Source organism: Blastomyces dermatitidis, assembly GCF_000003525.1.
Source record: "Blastomyces dermatitidis ER-3 genomic scaffold supercont1.1, whole genome shotgun sequence".
NCBI lineage: Eukaryota > Fungi > Ascomycota > Eurotiomycetes > Onygenales > Ajellomycetaceae > Blastomyces > Blastomyces dermatitidis.
The window spans coordinates 9,193,256-9,216,079 of NW_025544774.1; the positions used below are offsets into that span (position 1 = coordinate 9,193,256).

Consider the following 22,824-nt stretch of genomic DNA (forward strand, 5'->3'; position numbering starts at 1 on the left):
AGCTGTAAAATCAATCTTGCAGGGCCTTCTGTTTTGAGCTTAGCTCTGCAATGTCTTTGCACACAGAGGCTCGTGTGCATTAAGATATTTTTAGTTACTGTAACTATATGGTTTAGTCAGTCTTGGCTTTAAGAGAATGAGCTCCACAGATCTCTCGACCCCTTTCAATGTGTGTTTCTATTTCATACAACCTTCAATGAGAAGGTCTCAATTACTAATACAACCAGTATCAATGGTGTGTGTTCATTGTAACCCTGGTATAAAATACCCATCTGACAATCCCAGTTCCGTGGCCGAAAGAGGAACGGACGTTACCCTTGCTTTGAAAATGAACTTCCCTGTCATTTGGTGGCTTGGTGGGTGGATCGGTTTGCGGGAAAAAGCTTATCTGGTATTTCCATCCCTGTGAGTGTAACCTAGTGAGTGACTTCGGTGCTGCTCCTTTCTCCTTGAAGGTTACCATGTCAAGTTTCCGACCTTTTTCCCCAATCATCATGATGATTTTATTGGCTTCGGGCTTCTCCTTCGAGGCTTGCTTACTCTTTTTTTTCTTATGGTTATGGGTTTACCCTACATACTGTGTCACATACTGTGTCACATATAGATCGCCCGGGGAGAGAATGATGTCAAAGGCATTAAGGAATCGGGCAATAAGTACGGGAATATAATAGAATCCAAAAAAGAATCTGACGTAGAAAGATGCTAAGTGGTTGATGTTACATTCATAACTTTGGGCCTGCTACCGCTGGAGACGAAAGCGATCATCCATTGTGGAGAAATCTATTAAGGCTGTTTTCTGCCAAAGAACGACATAATGTTACCCTGACCCTGACCCGTTTTCTGGGTTCCCTTATGACTAGAAGACTTTGGAGTCACCGAGATGGCCTGCTTTCTTTTCGCCGGTGGTGGTGCTTCGTCTTCTGAAAATGATTCCCAGACAGGTTCCTCTTTCGTTACTGTGCAATTGGAAAACAAGAAAAGGGAGTGTGAGCTGCTGGCCTATCATGTTTCGTATGTGCTAGAAAAGAGAAGGAGAAGGAGCAAAATAATTGTACGTACCGAGATATCCTTCTGCATCTTTTATCGTCATCTTTTTCATCACTTGTCGTCTCCCTCTCCGTCGGCCCTTCCGAGCGCTCGCTTCCTCATCAGGCTCGGGCTTCGGTGCTTCTTCGGGCTGCGAGGCTTCGGCAGACTCTGGCTCTTCCGTGGTGAATGGTTCTGGCGCATCTGTCATTTCTTCATCTTTTGTTGTTTGTGACAAGTCAGCCCACAGCGAAGTGATCTGTAACGTATTCCCAGAGTCACTGGAAAATATACCTTCCATCATTTTCCGAAGCTTCTCTTCTCTCTCCTTCCTTGCCTCCCTCTTCGAGTTGCTGGTTCTCGTCCCTGTGTCAAGGAATAGGTCCTCTCGCTCTTCTTCCGATGAATCATCGAGAGCAACTAGAATATTATGAGCAAGGAAAATGAAAGAAAAAGGAGTAATACGTAAAGGTATCATACCATCTTCAGGGTCACTGGGTTCAGCCTACTCATATAAATCAGTATTTACTCTGACAAGACAATTGAGAGTGATGTTTTGGACATACCGATTCTACGTCAGGACCGCTCGATCTTTCAGGTGTATCTTTCTTGACTTTGGGCTTCGACTTGGCAAAAGCCTTGAATATATTCGAAGTGTCTCGTTTTAGAGAACTGGGTTTATCAGCCGTTCCACCTTGACCGTGACTACGATTGGATGGCCGTGAAGATGCTATAGATGATGCTTGAGGAGCTTGATTTTTAGCTTGTGACTGAGGAGGTTCCTCGACTTTGATGGTCTTGGGTGCTTCATCTGTTTTGGCCGGCTTTGGTTTTTTGACTGTTTCGATAGGAACAGGTGGTGGGGGCGCTGGTGGAAGTCCCGATCGCCGCTTTTAGATTTTCGACCGTTGGTTAGCATATCCAAAAATTGAGCGAGACTCGTTGGCCTTGGGTTCCTACCTTGACGTTTCTATTGAGGATCATGCCGTACTGTTTACCGTGCTCGAGGGGATCTTCTGGCTGGGGCTGCAGTATATCATGTCCAATGTCGCTTAGAACATTTAAGTCCTGCAGACGGGTGGGCTCAACGCTATACATAAAAATTGAGAATATTGTTTGATGCAGGCTCTTGGCTTCTATAGCAAGATATTAGGTCATTGTCCGAGCAAATAAGGTGAGAATTTAATTAAAATTTGAGAATACCGAGCAAGTCTTCCTCGCGCACCAAAGTTATCGTAGTCGTTGGGATATCATCGTTCTCATCATTATCTTCTTGCTGTGCCACCTGGCTGCTCATGGAGGGACTGCTTTGCATAATCTCATCGTCGCCATCCCTGATGTGGCCCTTGAGCGCATGTTGCTGCGTAGGAGCTTGAGTGCCAGTGATGAGATAAGTTGCATTGACACTTTGGGGTTTTTTGGAGTTCTCAACGCGGTGGAACTCAGAAAGCATCCTTCAGAAGATGGGTTAGCACATTTTGTTCCCACTGATCAGAAAGATATTTGAAACCTCCGTACTGTTTGGCTAAGTTGGAATGGACTTTTAGAGCTCTGCTCAGCGAGCGGTAGGTAACCTATGGGGAAGGATTAGCGTGTGTAAACCGCACGATATATGCTTGTAGGTTGCTTACAATCTCTTGCTCATTAAGAACCTTTTCGGCAAGGTATCTTTTATAATTGGCAGCCATCGTGAATTATATATCTCAAGCTTATGTCTCGATTACTCCGTACTTTGAAGCCTCTTGGTAGATGCTGCAGCTTGTCGTCAACGCGTGGGAACGTGATCAATTAACGCGTCTTAGTCATCAAGCTTTGATGATGAACTCGGACTCTTCTTCACGAGGTTTGGAGACGAGAGATTTGGCCGCAATATGAGTACTTTACAGCTGCAAGATCATATATATTAGTTAAAGAAACAACGGTACTCCTTTATGTTTGAATACCCCTTTCTTCCCCTTTACTCTCAATTTCACCACCCTTCTCTCCGTACACGAAACTTCAGTGTAAATGGATCATGCCTACGACATCACGGACTCGACAGATTGGCTCGGCACGCCCCTCTCCCAGCTCGCCCGTGTAGAATCCGCCCTACGATGTCAAGTATGCAAAGACTTCTTCGATAATCCCGTCATCACCTCTTGTTCACATACCTTCTGCTCTCTATGTATACGCCGATGTCTAAGTACGGAGGGGAAATGTCCCGCCTGCAGGACCGCGGATCAGGAACTCAAGCTGCGAAGGGACTGGGCGATGCAGGAGATGGTAGACTCTTTTAAGCTGGCAAGACCTAGCGTTTTGGAGTTTGCGAGAACTGCTACTGTGAGAACGGATGAGCCGGAGGAAGACCTCCAACTGCCTGCAGCGAAGAAGCGGAAGATAGATTCAGGGGTATCTGCGCCGGAGAATGGCAATGCAGCGACCCGTGCTAAGGGCCGGAGAACACGTTCACAAAGTAGAAGATCGGAGGATAAAGGTCTGCAAACACAGGTGGAGGTTATTGAAGATACGGAGGATGAGGATTTGGAACGAGGTATTCCTCTCACTTTTCGCGACGTCTGTTTTCTGCACAAGCTAAATACATCTAGATGATGCCCTTGTTGCATGCCCAGTCTGCCAGCGGAGAATGAAAAATGAGGCTGTATTCGCCCATTTGGATAGTTGCACTGGCTCCTCAGATCCACCGAAGCCGTCCGTATCATTTGGGTATGTTAAGCAATTTTCGAATTAGGAATGAGAGATATGATAATCGTTACTAATATAACCTAAGACCTTTACGAAGTCATGCTCCAACAAATACCCCAAAACGCCTCCCGACATTAAACTACTCGCTCCTGAAGGACACAGTTCTGCGGCGAAAGCTCAAGGAGCTAGGAATTGCCGACTGGGGTCCTAAACCCTTGTTACAAAAGAGGCACACGGAGTGGATGAATATATGGAATGCAAACTGTGATTCCAAGGTACCTAAATCGAAACGGGAGCTATTACGGGAACTCGATATCTGGGAGCGGACACAGGGTGGTCAGGCACCAACTGCTGGTATCTCAACATCTTCAGTAATGCGCAAGGATTTCGATGCCTCCGCTTGGACGACAACGTATGGTGACGACTATAAGGCACTCATTGCCAATGCTCGCAGAAAAACGCAACAAATGGTGCAGGTGGCTCATTCCGAAACCGCTCTAACAACAGATGAAGGCGCGGGAACCGCAGGCAATGAACGTGATCCAGCTATAACCAAATCAGCTCCACGTGACACTCGACATGAGACTCAGGGAGTCGAGAGTGAATCGAAAAATGATGCAATTGGTGGTGCTGTGAATGAGGTAAATGGAGAGGATCAAAGTGTGGGCATGGAACTTGATAGACAGAGAATTTTAGAGGACGCTGTGGAGTGATATATCTTTCTCCTTTTCGAGATCGAATGGTGTTCTAGTGGCGTTTTAAGGCTAACGAATAAATGTATCCAATACATGGTACGAGCAGTATTTGTCTCCCAAAATTGTGCCATTGCCTCCGGGGTATCTATTCTGCTATAACCTGTTCAGCTTTCTGCGCCTCCGTATTCTCCCTGTCTTCGATAGACATATTTGATAATTTTCCAATGCTATCGTCAAGCTCGGAGTCGTAGTCTACTACCGTTGCATTCTCTTTCTCAGCTTTACGCCGCGCTTCAGCTTCAATCGCTGATTTCTCGAATCGTTCAAGCTCCGCCAATTTTCGTTGCGTTGCTTCCGCTTCCTCAGCATCGCGTGCTTCTCGTTCCTGTTTCTCCATAGAGGCAAGCTCATCGTCCAGCTCGTCTTCATCAACTGCTTCTCCAGCCTCATTGATGATATTCCCAACTTCATCGACCTTACTCATCTCCTCTCGCAGCTCTTCCAGAACGTCTTCGACTCTCTCCACCCCACCGACTTGGGCATGTAAGGATCGAAGGGCGCCGGCGCTGGCTTCCATGACTCGTACGATATCTATCTGGTCTGCTGCCTGCTCCAGTTTCATGTAGACTTCTTCGAGTTGGAGTAAAGTATCTGTCCGTTGCTTGAGATTGTTTTCTGCCATCTTTTTGGACCTCAGTGCAGACAGAGCGACCACTCGGTTCTTGTTTGTCACTGCATCCTTCGCTCTCAATGACGATTCCTTGATTTTCGACTCGAGAAGTGCGACTTGTCCGATCAAATTTGATATTAACGTTTTCAAAGACGCGATCGTCCGATCTTCGTGTGTTATTGAGTTAACGTTGTTTTTGGCGCTTTTAAATTTAACCGTCTAAATACTCCTCAGTTACGTATTTATCGAAATACAATAGATGTGCATACCTCTCCATCATAAAGAATCGCGTTTTCATCCCTAGATAAGAATGTCAGGAGGACATCGACATCCAAGTTTGATAACACGGCTCCTCCACCTATATTTGCAAATCGCTTCGTGAAAAGTTCTTTTGAGTATATAAGGTCGGTATTTGACCTATGGGAGCTTGAGGCTGTTGCAACGATGCGTTTCCCAACTTCCTAGACACATAAATATCAAGAGATTCAGTTAGAGGAGTTTGACTCGGGAGTGGAGCTTGACTAAGAACATATTTCAATGTGAAAAGCTGAGGAGAGTCATTTCTAGTCATATATACCTTTAAATTATCCACCAAAACCAAATTCATAACTTGTAAATTTCCTGATCCACCTGAATGACCTTCGGAATCGAATAGGAAGGCCCTTAACTGCTTCATACTCCAACCCATAACTTGTGATATTGTTGGAGGGGGGGGGAGACGTATCCACGATGTTTTGAATGGACTAGTGGAGCTAGTTTGAAAGGCATCTAGGGGTATCATGGAATTACATCGGATCGCTTCATCCTGCGAATCGAGGTCGAGAACCAATTAGTGAGGCAACCGTAACGCACCCCATAGCTGAGAAAATCAAGCCCCAACAGTGGATGGAAATACATATTATGATAACGTACAATGGTAGTCTGTAATGCTACCGGGCGGCCCCATTCTTGCGTCTCCAGCTCTGCCATAAGCGCGTTGCCCGTCCTCAGCACGAGCAAATCACCTCTGGCTGCTGTTCCTTCCTCTCCATGGTGTCTGCTTCCTGGCGAAGAAGAATCTATGACGCCCGCAAGAGCAGCATGAGCTAGCGCTCGCTGCCATGCAGCGACGTTTGTCGCATATCCGTCTGGATTGGTATTCCGTTGGGTGGAGAAGTCTGAGTAGAGAGAAGGAAGTCGAGCTCTGTATTTTGGATTATTAGTTTCCAGATCATTTTGGCTTCTAAGACGGGAGTATGGAAGATAAAACAAAACCGCAAGCCTGACCTTCGGAAAGACTCTTCATGTGCAAGGATGTATGCTAGAAGTTCACTCATAGCTGTTTGATTGGGGTTTGTTGTTGGTGCCAGGAGGGAACGGCTAGTAAACCTTTCACTACCTGTTTACACCTTGTTATTTCGGCGCATAACCCTGTTTCCCGTTCATTTCAAAAGAGATCTTATGGAGTCCAGAATCCATCCGTTCTAAAGTAGGATTGCTAGGATTGCTTCTCCTGGAGACGCGGAGCTGTCCACGGGTGTTATCGATAGGACGAGCAAATATGATCACGTGATTCGGATGCCGTTAGGCAACTGAAATAGAGCTGCAACCAAGTGATGAATGAATTATCTAGTTTATTCAAGAAAATGAGTACCGATATTATGATACTTGGCTTGTTTCAATACCCCACGTCAAGCTCTAGTAGAACTGTGGATATCACCCTAGGAACAACAGTCAAAATGCCTAGTCGAAAAACCAAAGTTGGCGCCTCTACGCTGCGTACCTAGGTACATGTAGGCTTCTCTACTGGGGCAAAAGAGCTCTGTCACCACCAGCGCACTGCTGGTAGAAGGGCCGATCAACCCGGGACCCCCAACAGTATAGACATCATAAGCATGTGACATTACTCGATAATCCGTCCATTTATTTTTCTTAGACCAAATCATCCTGAACTATTCGAAATCATCATTTGGGTGACCTTCATCATCTGATTTTAACCGGGACACGGTTACAGGCGTAGATTCTAGTGGGTTCACACCTCCTCTTAACGATTTTCGGTGAACGCGATCATCCAGCTTCTCTCTCGTCTCTTCCGCGTCAAACTCTATCGGACTAGATATTTCGGCATCGTTGCCGAAACCGCGGGTGCCAAAATATTCCATCTGTATGGCATTCCGTAGATTGTCGATAAACTGTTGCATTTCTGGTAGAGGCCCCTTTCCTTCATCTAATACATCGCTATATAGGCGATCTGATTCTTCGAGGCAAATAGAGGCAAGATTTGGCTTTCCTTGTTTTAGCCAGGAGTCAGCAGCGAGAAGGGCCCACATAGCGGCTTTCCTTCGTCTCATTCCCCATTTTGCACCGCCCGATCCGGTTTTAGAGGCATAGCATGCAGACACTCGCTCGGAGACAAGAATTCGCCCGTTGTCGCCCACAAGACCCATATTGAGGATTCGTATTGCCCATTTTGCTGCAGCATCAGAGGCAGGGCCTCCACGAGATTTCAAGAGTTCCACACCTAAGACAAGGGTTCGTAAAGCATTTTGAGCATCGGAACACCTTGTAAGATATGAATAGCTGGCGGTATCTAAGAGGTGGTCGATGGATTCAAGTTTTGTTCTAGCAGTCGATGCCATGGGGTTTAGCAGAGTGCTGACGGCGCACATTTCATGCGCCCCCGCCTGGTATCTCCATGCTTTATCATGCCCATAGTCTCCTTTCACAAGCTCATAGGTTGACGACGCAAGTTTCCAGTCACGGAGCATGAATGCAAAGTCTGCCAACTTCCGTAATATTGCCTCGGGTGCATCGGGTTTGTAGAATCCCTGAGAATCATAATTGGTCCCTGATCCAGAGCCATACGCACCACCGGACGACCTTGTATTTGCTCCAAACCCGGCCCAACGCCTTGACATTGACATAAATCGACCACTCAAGCCTCGCCTCCGAGATGCAACTTGCTCATTCCAAAGAGCAACTCGATTTTCCATATGAGGGATCACCGACTGAGCGACCATTTCCCGAATGAATGCTTTGATAGCGGTGACGTCAGATTCAAAAATATATGAACCTTCGGACTCAACATCAATAAGAGTTTCTAAACGGATATTAGCAGGTATATTCCAGTTTTAGGAGTAGGGAAAGGTACATACCTTGTTCGCCCAACTCGGAGAGATCTTCCGACGGAGTTAGCCATTCACAGGAGGGAAATTGCGTGCTGTCATCGTCCGTTATGACGCATTGGTTGCTCCGCAGCCGTAAAAGATGGCAGTGGAGGCCAAAGTGCCTCTTCATTTGATCAAACAAAGCTGTTGACTTAGTGATGTCATCCTTGTCTTCGTCATGGACGAGAACGTAGTATCGAAGATATTCGGGATACACCCATTGAGGAGGTCGCTTATCGCCCTGAATTGTATGTGCATACAGTTGACGTAGCGATTCAAGAGGCGTAGGGGTATGTGAACTTATTGCAATAATGCAGGCAACGGGGTGCATGAAGGTTTCGTGAGGCGAGGTATACGCCGGGGAGAGTAGACGTCGAAGGAATAGTTTATAAACTGGAGAAGCTAGGGGTAAACGGCCATGTCCGCCATCGCCACCCCGAGTCCAACTTGCTAATGGGTCGTCAATTGAATGGATATGCCTGTCAAGTACTTGCTCTATCTGAACGAGAGAGGGAACGGGTTCCGTTTTGCTGGTCTCCGTGTCCTGTTTTTTCGTATCCAAATCAATAAAACGAACCCCGAAATCCTCCCAGGTCCGACTAGAGCCGCTGTTATCACGTATAACTATCTTTCCCGCGATCGTTTCCCCAAATGGCCTTATTAGTTCATGGAATCCATTTTTGAAGCCCTTTCGCTGCACTAGAGCATCCGTGTCTGGCGAGGCATATACGCCTATTACCGGGGAGAATGCTCGGATTATTAGAGAACGGATGTCGTCGGTAGTATCGATTTGGAACCCCAGCGGTGAAAGAGTACTTGAGCGAGATAGATGTGAGGCGGAGGCGGAGGCAGAATACGATAGCCTCCCATTGGGAGATGCTGTTCTCGATGATCGGCCGGAGGATAGGGACGAGCGTCGTTCCAGAGGAGAATCAGTCAAGACGGATTCAGATAACGAAGAGATCAGCGGCTGGGTGGTCTGAATCTTCTCCGGATATCTAGCTTTAGATACGTTGAGCGCGGCTCCGGGAGAAAAGGACGGCGGAGGCTTGACTGGCGCAACATCGTCCGGTGATGTCATTGGACACTTCGAGGACTCTATAGAATAGTAGTTTGGCTGGTAGCTGTGAGCATCTGTAGTAGTGCGAATAAAGAGAACTCGTTAGATGGTATATATAGGAGTAGTGTGTGCTGTTGGGGGAGGGGTTGTCGTTGCTGCTGTCGTTTGGTTAAATAGAGCTAGAGGCGCGGAAGCCAGAAAAGAAAAAGATCACTCCTCGTAAATATTTATTTAAATATTTAGCTCAAATAAATATTTAACGTGGCTTTCCTTTCCACAACGAAACCAACAACCAAAATTTTTGGAAGTAATCCACAACAAACGCGTTAAATATACCATCTCCCAAATACTTTTAACTACTCGCCATTATGACAGACCCCTATGCGCTCGTTAATCGGTCCGTTCCCAGATGACTGCTCGTTTAGCACAAGCAATCCTTCCTTGCGCCCAGCCCACTCGCCGGACGCTATTGACTCATTCCGCAACCAGACACATCATCGGGCGTTATAATCAACCTTCCATAAGCTGGACAGGAACCAAATCTGTGGGCTTCTTCCAAAAATTACGCTGTCTAACACAACCACTCCGGAATCCTATGTCATTTCGAGAGAAATCAAGCCTCTCTCCTGAAGAACGACCTAGCAAGCGGAGACGAATTTTAGGGGCCTTTGTAAAGGAGGACACCCAGAGAGCCATGACCAAAGACTCGACTACCTCGTCGACCGTTCCCCGAATAACACTTACGCCCATCGAACAGACTTTGCGATTATGTCTCCTTGATGCGGTGGAGTTTATTCAGCAACGAGACAAGGAAGATACCCAAGCGTTGCCAACAGACGTCGAGCCACTGGTTTTACGGTTCGCTGGAGGATGGGTGCGCGACAAGCTTCTCGGTGTTGATAGTCATGACATTGATGTAGCAATAAACTGCATTACGGGGGAAAGATTCGGGGAGGGGTTGAAAGAGTATCTGGACACCCCGGGAAACCTCGAAAAATACAAGGCGTTTCACTCTGACCCGTCTATTATTGATTGCATCAGAATCCATAAGATTGAGAAGAATCCCGAAAAATCGAAGCACCTTGAAACTGCCACTACGAAAATATTCGGCCTGGAAGTTGATCTGGTAAATCTGCGGAAAGAGACATATACTGATGATAGCCGCAATCCACAGATCGAAATAGGCACCCCAGAGGAGGATGCACTTCGTCGGGATGCTACTGTGAATGCATTATTTTACAACATACATACAGACATGATTGAAGATTTCACAGGAAAGGGGTTACAAGATTTGGAAAATAAAATTATACGTACACCGATGGCTCCCTTCCAAACTTTTAAAGATGATCCACTCCGAGTTCTACGGTTGATACGCTTCGCAAGCAGACTGGGTTACAGTATCGACAGCGACACAGAAGAGGCTATGAAAATTGAGGATATAAAAGCGGCTCTAAAAGCAAAAATTACGCAAGAAAGAATTGGTGTTGAGATGGAGAAAACTCTACGAGGTATGGTTTCCCAGGACCTAATCCCATGTTATTTACATGCGGCTAATTGAACACCTTTTTAGGACCCGACCCCTTAACCGCTTTGCAGCGGATCAACCGACTTGGTCTATATGATACTATTTTTGCTAATCATCGGGATAATGCCGGAGTTGATACATCATCCTGGGAACGAGGCTATAATGCCCTTACGCTTTTGTTAAGCGAATCGACTGGAAATATTGATGAATCGCAGAAAACGCGAGAATATGTCCGAGATACGCTTATCCGCGATGAGAATGAGAGATATTTTGCTTGGTTTCTCACTGCGCTTGCCCCGTGGGTCACTATTGCGGACCCAGTACCACCAAAACCCTCAAAGCCTACAGTACCACGCGCTACAACTGTCGCTAGAGATAGCCTTCGTGCAGACAACAAGGCTGCCAGTATTATCTCTGCAGCCTCCAAGAATTATCAGACGATCTGGGATATCAAATCATCTTTTCTTAAGAATGAGATCGCCGATACGCCTTCTGAGACCCGCGTGAAAATTGGACTCTTCATCCGCACCCTGTCTCATGACTGGCGATTATGTTTTGTTCTTGCTATGCTCCTTGAAGTTATGCGGGGACAAGAAGCTGATCATGGTAAGTCTTTTCGCAAGATTGTCGTCATATTTTACAAGGCTATAGCTAATGGTACGTTTTTTTCGATAGTATTTCACAATTATGAAAAGTTGCTTTCATACATTGAAAATACTAATCTTCTCGACGTGTGCTCATTACGATCACCTATCAACGGACGCGACATCATCAACGCTCTCGGCGTGAAGACGGGACCTTGGATGTCCAAGGCCGTGGATATGGTTATCGAATGGCAGCTTCGCAACCCCGACGAAGCAAGTAAGGAGGCCGCAATTAATGAGGTTCTTAGAAGGAAAGATGAGTTAGGACTAAATAGCAAAACAATGGGGAAATAGAAGTAGACAATCTGAAAGCAGGTTGATAATGAATATGCGGGGTATAGTAACTACAGTACAATCCATTTATTTATCATATTGTAGGGCGGTTGTTGGATACCTAGAGTCGAGTTAGGGTTTTTGATGACAAAGCTAGCTTCCACACACCTAACTACACCAATGAGTTTACTAGTGAATTTAAAGTCTACTGCATACTGTACAAGTACTATATTTGCCGGCTCCAATAATACAAACACTGGCACCATTAATTGATTTAAGGAAATTGATGTGTACTCCATGTGGCAATAATTCGCCCTCATGCACCAGTATAGGATAGCAGCTTGCAAAAGCTTGAAAGCCGTGGACGACAAAGCCAACTATCATCTTGATACATCTCAGATTGAGTCTGATATAAGCCTGCCTGACCTGTGGTCCGAGATCAGTGCAAATGAACCCTCTGTCACTACTGAAAAGGCATGTTTAAAGTTATTAAGGCGAATGCCACAGAGAGCATACACAAGTTCGTTCGTTACTAATATTATTCTGCTAGCAATGCGAAGATCTTCTCCTCGTGGAGGCAGTCTTGAGGGCTACCAGGCAGCCCGGTTTATTACAAAGGGAAGATCGAGAAGCGGCAAGATTCCTGACATTCTGGACTGCCCGCGCTGTGCTACCAAATGAAGATGTTACTGTTTTATGGGAAAACGCGCAGCTTGCCGATAGTGAGTTTGATTTAAACATCTTTGGGAGAATAAATGTATTTTCGCTAATCACCGTTGAGTAGACGAAGACTCAAAACGCTCACAACCCGGAACATACAAATTGGCCCGACTAAAATCAAGTGTTGGAGTATCGGTTTTAGGACTTCTCAATTTGATTAGCCCTATCGAAAACCTTGAAGACGAGGATGCAATTGATGTCATCGCCTCCCTAGCCGCCTTCACGTGCAGGAAGGACCCTTGGACGACGGAGCGTGCATTCAATGAGTCCTCAACTATTCTTCAAAACTATGAGTCATGCCTTGGCTCAGGGACGAGAGGAGAGTTGGCTGCTATTCAGGAAGATATTCTTAGAAAGAAAATAAAGCCATTGTTTTCGAAGACGAAGACGCCCGCGGTGACAGCTGCAGGCAGAAAAAATGTCCACCCTCTTCCACAACCAAGATTTGACCCGAGCATTTTTGACCCAGAGTCCAAGCCGTGGAAGCTTAGAGATGTGTACCTGATTACGGTACTTTCTTGGGTTATTGGAAGATATTCGGTACGTTGACAGTTACTATTTTCTACGGTACCCCTGACACTAAAACAATGGAAATCCACTGCCAGCTCGCTGTAACAACAGATAAATGTTTCTAATATGCTTCTAAAATTTCAATGGAGATGAGATATACTAATAGAGAGAATCCACCCTATTAGCCATCTGACAAACTCGCACTTGAATCGCAATTCCCTCTCCTTGTCCCAGCAATCCTATCCTTAATAGATGACGAAACCCTCTCATTCAAGGCCAAGGGCTGCGAGTTGCTGTCGAAATTCCTAGCTCCCCTTGAACAGTCAAACTCAGATATACTCCAGCGCACAAACCTGGATTCAGTATTCCAAGACGCTCTTAACCCTTGCCTGCTCTCCCTTCCTACAATCACACCTGAGCCTGAATCCATTCATCTTCTCCAATATGCCTACCCAGCACTTCACGCCGTAATCCGCACTCGTTTCCCTTCACCCCTACTCCAACCTACATCAACACCACTAAGACCCACCCAATCCAGACCGAAACTAGATTCCGAATCTCAAAAGCGTGTGGAATCTCTCACTAACCTCCTGCGCCACGGCATCCTTCACTCTTATCACCACACCAGCAACCCTCGCCCGATTGAAAACACCTCAATATCCTCGTATCCATATCCCCGCCTCTCTACCCTCCTTCTCTTCCAGCTCCCACCGGTCCTCTCGGAGTTAGGTATCCACACCACCAAGCATCTCCAAGATCTCGTTCCGATGATTTCAGCCACATTGTCCAACCCGTTTGGAACAGTATTCCCGCCACTTCTTGCTGCGGCGGTTGAAGCGACAAGAATGCTAGTCTTGAACGCATGGCCGAGAATTTGGAGGTGGCGGGCAGAGATACTAGGCGGGTTGTGTGCCTGTTGGTTGCATATCTGTGATGGTTTGGTAGATATAGGGATAGGCACTGGGGGCGACAATGGCAGTGGACAGAAGGCAGAGTTACTTCAGCTACAGGGTGGGCTTAAGGTCGTAGTTGCAGTAGTAAGGATTGCGATCGAGGAGTGCGTGGGTCCGGCTATGGAGGAGACTGGTAATGAAATAGGAGAACAGGGTGGAGACAAGGGAGGGAAGGGACAAGTTATTGATGTTGATAGTGAATTTGGAAAGTTGGTTCAAGGGGATACGAGGTTGAGTGGTCTGCTGATCGATAATGAGTATTTTGATAGCAAAGAGGGGTAACAATTCACTTCGCTCCGACAATTGCGTGATATTTGTCTCAACAATTTTCCTTTCGTTAAAACAATATTAAATTTTTGAAGCTATGGAGTCTAACACCTATGTCCTCCAAGATCAACAAGTGTAGGGTATAAATGTATCGTCATGGGATATTATCCAATTAGTTAAACGATGAAAACGCAAGAGAGAAATGTACGCCACAGTACAGACAGCGCACCCTCATAACCATGAGCTGAGACAAAGAACTACGTATCACGAATCAACTCGCTGCTTGAACAGGCTCTTTCCTCTCAACCACTGCCGATAACGCTTGTACCTTTTCTTATCGTGGTCCTCTGCTATGACTGTCAATCCTTCCTCACTCACATTGACAAACTCAAGATAGTCTGGCAAATTATCCTCCGCTAATAAGTCCAAGTTAGCATCGTCGAGTGTGAATTTATTGGCATATTCGAAAAGGTCAAGGTTTGATCCACGCTCCGCCAGCGAAGCGGCAGCCAGCGTGTCCTCTGAGGTCACGACAAGGGGGACTTTGAGAGGGTGATTGATGTAGCGTTCGTACTCTTCTGCCTCCACAGCGGAGACTGATGGGTGGAGTGATTCGTAGACTAGCTCGTCCAGACTCCATTGGATGAGTTGTGCTTTACTAGGAGCATGTGAGTTGTTGGCCATATAGGTTTCTGGGCTGTCGGAAGTTTCGAAACGGGGTGCTTTCATGATACCGGTCTGGGGCGGGTGTTTCTCGGCAGAGGGAGGTTGCTGGAGCCAGTTCTGGATAGGTTTAGAGACAGCTGATGAGTCGACGAAGGAGTTCATGGAGCGTGCGTCTTCGCTTTGGATATCTGATGGTTCTTGGATGGTGACGCCTTTTCGGCGGGATGGTTTCTTCTCACGACCATCGGGTTCGTTAACCACACGCACGACAAATGGACTGAAGTTGTACTGAACCCCTTGGATCGATCGGAAAGGAAGATAACGTATTGTTGATTTCATCTTGTTTGAGAAGATTTTGGAAAAGGAAGACACGGCCAACGGACGGTAGTATTCTAGCCAGTAGTCGTCGTAGTTGTTGACCTGGGGATTCTTTACACCTTTTGGAACCACGGCTGACGGTGTTTGGTGAGGTTTCAAGTATTCTGGATTGAACCAGTTTATATAATTATAGTTGTTCGACCGTACTCGTGGATCCGAATGATGGAGATAATAATCCGTGGCAAGTTCCCACAACATGGGCTGGCCGTGGGAAAATATGTAGTTCCCTAGGAATAAGTTGTACGCTTCCTGGCGCTGCGCATCGAGAAAGGAATTGTTATAATATCGTTTAAAGCTTTCAACCATATCTCTGGAATGGCTCGTCCACTGGTTGATTTTTCTATAGGTCGCCATGGTGTTCACGAGGTGTGATCCACCATATTGAACTGCTATTGTATCGCCATGATGATGCCACATGGTAGTGAACAAGTTCATCGCATCGGTGTCATACTCGACGGATACTTCGTCGATAATCCCCAAGGCATGGAGTTGATATCCCAGCGCCCGCTTACCAATGACAAACTGGGCGGCATTCGTTCGGTCAAGGCAGTCGATACAATTTGTTCTTGCAATGCCATTTTGTAACTGCAACCCGGATTCAGCATCCTTGCCGTTGCGGAAAAACCCTGTCTTTGGTATTATATCCTCAGCGATGTCCTCTAACGTGCCGATGACATCTTGATCACGACTCTTTGACGCTCGACTCATGTCCCAAGCTTTGTAAAGAATTTTCTTATCTTCAGGCAGAAATTGATTTAGGTAGGTAATGGCATTCGTAAACTCCGTTAGCAATTTGGATTCCCGTGGGACTCTCTCCCTGGCTTTGATAAGGTTCAAGACGTACACGGGTGCGCCATATCGTTCGAACAGGTTATTGAAATGAAGAGCAGCAGCCGAATAGAACGGGTCAACAAGATTCAGCTCAATATCGGGCTTCGGGCTGACCCCTGTACTGTCCTGCGTCCAATGCAATGGAATACTACCACGGTGTTGTACATACGAAGTGTACTGAGGATTTGCGTAAAGCTTTGGTCCAGGAGAATGAAAGGAGGTGGTCAACATTTCGGAGACAATCTGTTCGGTTTCAACATCGTTGGCGACGTAACCAAGATCGTTTGCGCCGCGCTTCAGAAATCGTGCCCCTGCAAAGAATCTAGACCGGCGGGCAATTATGGTTACATATACTAGTCTTCCATAGACGGATATCATCGACTGATCAACATATCCGTGTATGATCGGGAGGCACCAGTCAAACGCATTCTTAAAAAGGGAAACCACAGGTTCCAACATGTAATAATTCCAAACAAACATTGGATTGTGATCAACGTCGCGACCGTCAGAACTTCCTCTTTGTAGTTTCTCTCGTTCGTAAGAAATATTTCGTTGCAGCGTTCGAGTGATGTTATAAGAGTAACTGAAGTAAAAGGATCGTGTTAAATCGACATTATTCATAATGGCAATGAATCTTGCCTCCTCAGCATTTTTTTCAGATTTAGTTCGGGCTGATGCTGTAGAGGTTAATGGTACAAGTTCTGTGCCGTCAATCTGGTAGATATAGTGTCCGCCAATCATTGCAACTTGACTTCTTCTCGTGACCAGAAGCATGTAGTATGGCCCAGTAAATTTAATGAAACCTAGTAGGCCCCAGGAACTGCATCTAAGCTTTAAGCCACCAGAGCTTTTGTTTCCATCATCAACCGCATCTAGGAGCTCATTCATTTCACTTTTGGTGTAAACGGTATCGTCTTCTGAGATGTTGAGATCGTCCAGCTCAGAAGTGCGCTCGATCTTTAGAATCCGGAAACGTTGCTCCAACAAATCCATGCCCACCATGTAATACCGCGTTGAAGTCTCATATAGCGAGAACTTGTGCATTCTGGAGACCCAGTCATCTCCTATCTTCCCATCGAGGAAATGCCGACTTCTCTGGGCCCCAGTGGAAGGGGAAGACGTCCGTTCAAAGGATTCGGCGACATTTGGCTCCTCATCTCCAGCCTCCGTACCCTCGTCAAATATTGGCACATGGTTGGCAAGGCCGCGGGTAACTGACTGCTCCTCGAATGGGGTCGTAGTGCCATTTAGCTTCGTATCTTTGATATTGATATCACAAGATGCTGGTCGTGCTGGCTCAGGAATAGTTGCATCCAGTGAGCCCTGCTCCTCACTTTCGATAAGTGTTTTGAGGGGTCGCGTCACATTATCGAAACTCTCCATTGAAACTAGAAAACATGCGGTATGGCCAAAATAAAGGGCAAGACGAGTTACCTTGGATGGGACCTTGGTCAAGTGTATGTTCAAAAAGTCCCTTATCTCGATAGGATAGCGCGACGTTGATGGCGTTACGTCATACGTTTCCCCTTGGACAGAGAGCAATTAGTTAACTAGTTAACTATCACGTGATATCATATTTTGTTGGAGTGTAGTGTGCTATGCTATGCTGGTATGCTCGGTGGGAGATGTATGTAACTATGTATTTGTATGTACATTACTGCAAGATCAAACTAAACGCCCATCCTTTTGATTCATTGTAGGTTCTATTTTCGCCGCAAGATTGCTACTCCTGAGTATGCCGCTGTCAAGTTGTTTTTCTATTCCTTAACATGGGTCGCGTCAACTTCCCCAACATCTAGATAGGCAATCTGGGGGACAATTTCAAGCTGCACTGCCATGTCTGGCGCATCAATGAGAAAATCACTGAGAAGTCAACTCTGCTGCCCTCACTCCCCAGCATCCACAGAGGCAAAGCCGAGGCCCAGGCTGTCTATCACTACAAGGAGATTTTCCAGGGCAGATAGAACAGGAGACGGGTGTTTGTCAAAGTACAAATACACTAAGGATACACATGTCTACATATATCAGCAAACTGGAATAAATCTTGCCCATAGAGTACCCCCAGAGTTCCTGCCTAGTTTCAACTCAGGAGTTTGCACTCAGCTAGCAGAAACAGTGCTAGCAGGCTGGACATGTAATGAGCTGCACTCCCACACTCGCTTCAACAAGAAGAAATGCACAGTGATCCCCAAGCTGCTCAATGTTGTGAGCTCATGGCAAGATGGGCCTAAAATGCCTGTCAAATGGCTATCTGATGTTTATTGTGATGAACTCCCAGGTGTCTCACTGACTGATTTCTGGAGCTACCCTCTCTGGAAGCGCAATGTGGTCAGAGCTTCATTTGAAAGGAGTCTGACATAAGTAGCAGCCCTTTACTATTTGGACCTTTACTTACTAGTCATGACTACTTATAGTGAGCTATTTAGCTTTCACGGACGTCCTTGGGATTGCAGGCTCAGAATCTTATCCACAATGAGAAGACTGACAAATGGTAAGCCCTCAAGTCATTGTTTACATAACAAATCACTACTCATTATAGCTCTTCTTCTTGTAGCTACTTCTGTTGAATTTGAAGGAGTCGATGTGACAGAGGACAAACAGGTGCTCAGTTTTTCAGATATCTATTTCTACCTGTGGGGTTTGATGCTGAGGAGTTTGGCGAGGTTCGCCGCTAGTATGGAGCTACGAATGGCTGCTACAATCCAAGGTATCTAATGATATCTGAATCTCAAAATCGCGCGGGAACCCCTTGCCTTGACGTTCTAGGTACTCTCATATTGTTTTATTTCAGACACATTGGACATATTACATCCCGAAACATTGAACTAGCAATGTATGGCTGGGCGAATGGCCCACAGTCAGAGAAAATGCTACGAAGTCTGCACAACAGAGTGTCGACCGGAATATGGGAGCAAATATATTGTCTTGGTGATGGTGGCTGAACAGGGTGTCTCACTGTTGTCAACATTCTTGGGCTCGTGCGAAATTCTAATGGAGGTGCCAGCTTCATATGCCGCGTCCGTGGGAAAGGTATCCCTTGTTTGATTAAGCAATGGGTTTCAATTGTTGACGATGCTGTGGATCGCCCTCTATCTACGATTGTTCGTGGAGAACGGTACGACAAGGCAGCCGCTAAGAACAGAAACTAATGTTTCTGATACGTCCCTGGAAATAGGATTTGATCGGCATGGAAGAAGATTTGTGCATCATTCCAAACAAATGTCTACTAGAACGGCAAGCAACCCCTCATTCGACCAACCGAGAGATATGTCTGTTCGGTTAGCAGAGTGCCGTGACACCTCTCGATGGTGCCACAGGGTAAGGTTGGTCAGGGCTAGGTTCATTTGAGACCTTCGTCATGCAGAGATGCAACCTATTTTCCCATATGCTCCGGCCAGAAGTTAGCCACAAAAATTTGGGTGTTACCAAAACTCCTGAGGGAACCAAGAGCAAGATCCTGAACTGTGTCTCCCAGCGGCTGCCCTTAAGCCCATATGTACGCGGGTTGCTTCCTTATTGGCATGGTTAAGTTGCTGGTTACCTACAGCGGATTCCCCCGAACATCTCATAGTGGAAAGTGAAAGACATACTGCCCAGGGTTGATAGGCGATTACTGCATCTTGCCTACTCGTTTATTTCGGAAAAGTATCGCGGACGGCACGCTGAAAGTCATGAATGTGACAAAGATAAAAAACGAATATGCCGCCGCTTAGTTGTGGTCGTGGTACTCTCCCCCACTGGTCTTCTAGCTCGCGCGTTGTTGCTGCAGGTGTCGATCTAGCATTCACAGACGTCCCGCAGTTCAGGGACTGTCATCATGATTAAACTAAGTTTTCAAATTTCCCTGCCCCCCTGCCCATCCTGTAGGATCAAATGTCGACAAGTTAAAACAAGATATGATGGCTCAGGTTATTTCTAATGATGCCTTCCCCGTTCCTCTCAAATGATGATGCTACGTTATCCACATATGCTGATATCCAGGAAGGAAATAAAGAAAAAGAAAAGAAAAAACTACAAGATGACACTTGGGATAGCTACCTAGGTATAGAAGTCAATATATTCTCGAAACGCCTGATCTAGTCCCACAATAATAATACAAACCTAAGGAAAATAACGATTCCAGCCTCAAAATGCAAAAAGCACCCACCCCTTGTTGCAGTATACATACCATCTATCCTTTAGACCACTCTATGCATGCGACTTTCTATAATTTAACACCCATATTCTCCAAACAAACCAAACCAACCAACAAGCCTCATCTATTTACCAATCCATCAAAAACGGATGCGCCTCCGTATTAAAAACATACTTGTCCAAACTCGCGAGATCCGGCTCGCTAAACAGAAGATAAAAATATTTCAACGTCTCCCCAGTCCAGAACGACTCCATCTCATTCTCCACCCTCGGTTTTGGCGACGTGACATCATCCAGACCGCCGTAAGCGAACTCCGTCTTCGCATGCTTCTCGATGGCAGAGAACATTTCCCAACCTTTGTCTTGGAGGCTCCTGTCGCCAGTGATGCGGTAGAGGATGAAGACGGATTCGATAGCCTCGGGCCTGTTTTGTATGGTGTGTTAAAATCGGCAGGGTCCTTGATATTTTAATAGGGAAGGGGCGGGAGGAGCAATAAATAAAATAAAATAAATACCTTAAAGAATATCCCCTTTGGATAATTGTGGAAAATCCGGCAACCTTCCCCTGTTCCCGGCCCATGCGCTCGTAGTCGCTGTCTGAAGCCCCGTCATGAATTTCACCAATAAACCACGACTCCGGTCGCCACTTGCAATCCGCCTGGTCCTCACAGGGGACTACCTCGAACGTCTCTGGCATTACCCCACTGGGAGTGGCTTTGTATGCCCAGATACAACCTTCTGCGAGTTTTCTGGCGATCTCGAGTTCCTCAGGGCGATTGAAGACCTTAGCACCAAGGGCAACCATACCCCCTACAAAGCACGTAAGGTGTTGTCCTTCGGGTCTGAGTGTGACCATTGTTGTTCCTCCAATATATGCAGTTCCGGAAATCAGGATGTCATCACTGTCTTTGGTCATGGGCCGGAAAAAAATGTGTTTCTTGGCCACTTCGATGGCTTTTTCGTACATGTCTTTGTACTGCTGGTTCCGGCCACCGAGTAAGATATATTCCTAAATTGATGCATTATTAGCCACCAGATCATGGAAGGGCAGATGCATCGGTATTTGAGTTTCGTACTTTCGGTAGATACTCATACAGAGAATCTGCCATGCTACCAAAAGTGAATCGACGATCCCTAGTAAATGAGGGAGTTTGAGTATCGACAGATAGCGGCCATAATCCAGGAATGTTTGTGTTAAACTGGTGCTCCTGAAGTATATTTGTGATCCGATGGATGGCATCATAGTACTTGTGGTCCCCGGTAATCTGCGATAGCCTTGTGAATTCGAGGGATAATGACCCGAGTTCAGCAAGATTATTTAGCGTGCTTGACTCCTGGTTATCACCATCCCTTGCCCCAGGCCAGTACCAACGGAGAACGGGCATTCGATTCGGAGTATCGAATGCAATGTATAGAAGATCTCCTACTTCTACCGCTTTTTGCAAAAGGACCGGATAAGCTCCCTCTGAAAGATCGTAGGCTGCTAGAAATCCACCCAAATACCGAATATTCGTTTCAAACACATTTAGCATTAACATGTTACTAGACGAGAAGTCAATGTGCTTAACTGCCGCAACAGCCTCCTTGAATTCCTTCTCCAAGCCCATGAGCCACAACGTATCCAGCGTATCAACTAACGTTGCACCCCACCCACCGTATGGATTCCTCGCCCCACCGTTAACGGGTGCAAGCTCATCCTTCAACCAGGCATATTCCTTATATCCTTTCCATGTATGGAGGAATGCCTTTTTTACTAAATCCCGGCGAGATTCTCTAATTGCCTTGGAATTTGGATCCTCATTTCCAAATTCAAATTGGATTTTTGGAATTGGTACGGGTTTCGTGGTTGGAAGAGGGACCATAGACGTCACAGGGTATTTGATGACATGCCGCCTGAACCAATTGTGAACAACTTTCTGTTTTCGTCTTGCGGGTGGTGAGGAGACAGAGGACGTCGAGTCGGGCGATGAAAGATTATTTATGTGAAGCAAAGTGAATAGGAAAACAAAAGTGAAAATTAGGGTGATGACCCATCGTCGAATCCAAGCCATTGCAGAATGTTGAAAGGAGTGTATTATTCAAAATGAAAAGACCGAAAAGAAAAGAGCGGCAACGACGACGAAACGATTGCCCTGAGTATCATCGCACAGGTTAAAGGAAGGAGTAAGAAGATGAGAAGAAAAGATTGCAATTGCAACCGAAGAGAAATGCCATTGCTCGTGAAATCTGGGGTTCCAAAAATTTACAATTCATCTGCTTCTTCCATGCTCGTTCTCAAGGCTCCAAAGAAACTCAAGCTTGCTAGGATCCAGGCCAATCGGGCATTGCTTCGACGGGATGGGATTGGTCTTCTTTGCATTTCAGGAAAACTCAGGGCTCCCAAGTTCCACTACAGACCCATTATTCTGTCTTAGCTCATGTTTGATCTTGTTCCAGAGCCACAAAAATAGCCATGATGTTTGCCTGGGTATTGCTTAAGTCTCCCCGATTGGCGGCAAAAATGTTTCCAGGGGGGGGGGGCTGCCCCTGGTTGGCAGTGACGTAAGCTTGGCTAGGGCGGCAGCTGCGCGAGCAGCCCCAAGGATTAGGCGTCCGGCTAACGGGGTTCCAGGCCGTCCAGGCGCTGCTCGGGGCTTCTATGTTG

At 46.3% G+C, this 22,824-nt stretch overlaps 8 protein-coding genes across 9 annotated transcripts; 3 read left to right on the top strand and 5 right to left on the bottom strand.

Annotated features, from left to right (window-relative positions):
- Window positions 1-238: 238 nt before the first annotated feature.
- BDCG_01227 (DNA polymerase delta subunit 3) lies at window positions 239-2,902 on the bottom strand. The gene is made up of 9 exons (XM_045416733.1): window positions 2,658-2,902; window positions 2,545-2,600; window positions 2,230-2,480; window positions 1,987-2,162; window positions 1,593-1,916; window positions 1,507-1,531; window positions 1,321-1,446; window positions 1,060-1,245; window positions 239-956 (listed from the first exon to the last, which is right to left on the bottom strand). The coding sequence occupies exons 1-9, from the start codon at window positions 2,712-2,714 to the stop codon at window positions 784-786; spliced, it is 1,374 nt and encodes a 457-aa protein (XP_045272389.1). The 5' UTR covers window positions 2,715-2,902; the 3' UTR covers window positions 239-783.
- BDCG_01228 (DNA repair protein rad18) lies at window positions 2,880-5,772 on the top strand. The gene is made up of 3 exons (XM_045416734.1): window positions 2,880-3,556; window positions 3,612-3,729; window positions 3,794-5,772. Exons 1-3 carry the CDS (start codon window positions 3,034-3,036, stop codon window positions 4,419-4,421), a joined length of 1,269 nt encoding a protein of 422 aa, XP_045272390.1. The 5' UTR covers window positions 2,880-3,033; the 3' UTR covers window positions 4,422-5,772.
- BDCG_01229 lies at window positions 2,907-6,589 on the bottom strand. 2 transcript variants are annotated; one of them, XM_045416736.1, is made up of 5 exons: window positions 6,340-6,589; window positions 5,986-6,256; window positions 5,651-5,871; window positions 5,343-5,534; window positions 2,907-5,292 (listed from the first exon to the last, which is right to left on the bottom strand). In XM_045416736.1, the coding sequence occupies exons 2-5, from the start codon at window positions 6,017-6,019 to the stop codon at window positions 4,549-4,551; spliced, it is 1,191 nt and encodes a 396-aa protein (XP_045279498.1). In that variant the 5' UTR covers window positions 6,020-6,256; window positions 6,340-6,589; the 3' UTR covers window positions 2,907-4,548. The 2 variants fall into 2 exon arrangements, with proteins under 2 accessions (XP_045279498.1, XP_045272391.1); XM_045416735.1 differs by having other exon boundaries at window positions 5,651-5,878.
- Window positions 6,590-7,004: 415 nt separating this feature from the next.
- BDCG_01230 (uncharacterized protein) lies at window positions 7,005-9,300 on the bottom strand (the record flags this gene model as incomplete). The annotated part of the gene is made up of 2 exons (XM_045416737.1): window positions 7,005-8,152; window positions 8,208-9,300. 2 exons carry the CDS (start codon window positions 9,298-9,300, stop codon window positions 7,005-7,007), a joined length of 2,241 nt encoding a protein of 746 aa, XP_045272392.1.
- A 388-nt stretch (window positions 9,301-9,688) lies between these two features.
- Window positions 9,689-14,186, top strand: BDCG_16304 (uncharacterized protein; the record flags this gene model as incomplete). Its single annotated transcript, XM_045425553.1, has 7 exons — window positions 9,689-10,787; window positions 10,850-11,410; window positions 11,480-11,688; window positions 12,049-12,180; window positions 12,272-12,443; window positions 12,506-12,981; window positions 13,137-14,186. The coding sequence occupies 7 exons, from the start codon at window positions 9,689-9,691 to the stop codon at window positions 14,184-14,186; spliced, it is 3,699 nt and encodes a 1,232-aa protein (XP_045279499.1).
- On the bottom strand, window positions 12,545-17,548 carry BDCG_01233 (SacI domain-containing protein). Its single transcript, XM_045416738.1, has one exon. It carries the CDS (start codon window positions 17,427-17,429, stop codon window positions 14,436-14,438), a length of 2,994 nt encoding a protein of 997 aa, XP_045272393.1. The 5' UTR covers window positions 17,430-17,548; the 3' UTR covers window positions 12,545-14,435.
- Window positions 17,549-18,518: 970 nt separating this feature from the next.
- On the top strand, window positions 18,519-19,453 carry BDCG_01234 (uncharacterized protein; the record flags this gene model as incomplete). The annotated part of the gene is made up of 3 exons (XM_045416739.1): window positions 18,519-18,537; window positions 18,601-18,753; window positions 18,993-19,453. The coding sequence occupies 3 exons, from the start codon at window positions 18,519-18,521 to the stop codon at window positions 19,193-19,195; spliced, it is 375 nt and encodes a 124-aa protein (XP_045272394.1). The 3' UTR covers window positions 19,196-19,453.
- Window positions 19,454-20,023: 570 nt separating this feature from the next.
- On the bottom strand, window positions 20,024-22,626 carry BDCG_01235 (mannosyl-oligosaccharide alpha-1,2-mannosidase). The gene is made up of 3 exons (XM_045416740.1): window positions 21,257-22,626; window positions 20,696-21,189; window positions 20,024-20,604 (listed from the first exon to the last, which is right to left on the bottom strand). The coding sequence occupies exons 1-3, from the start codon at window positions 22,229-22,231 to the stop codon at window positions 20,310-20,312; spliced, it is 1,764 nt and encodes a 587-aa protein (XP_045272395.1). The 5' UTR covers window positions 22,232-22,626; the 3' UTR covers window positions 20,024-20,309.
- Between the last annotated feature and the right edge of the window lie 198 nt (window positions 22,627-22,824).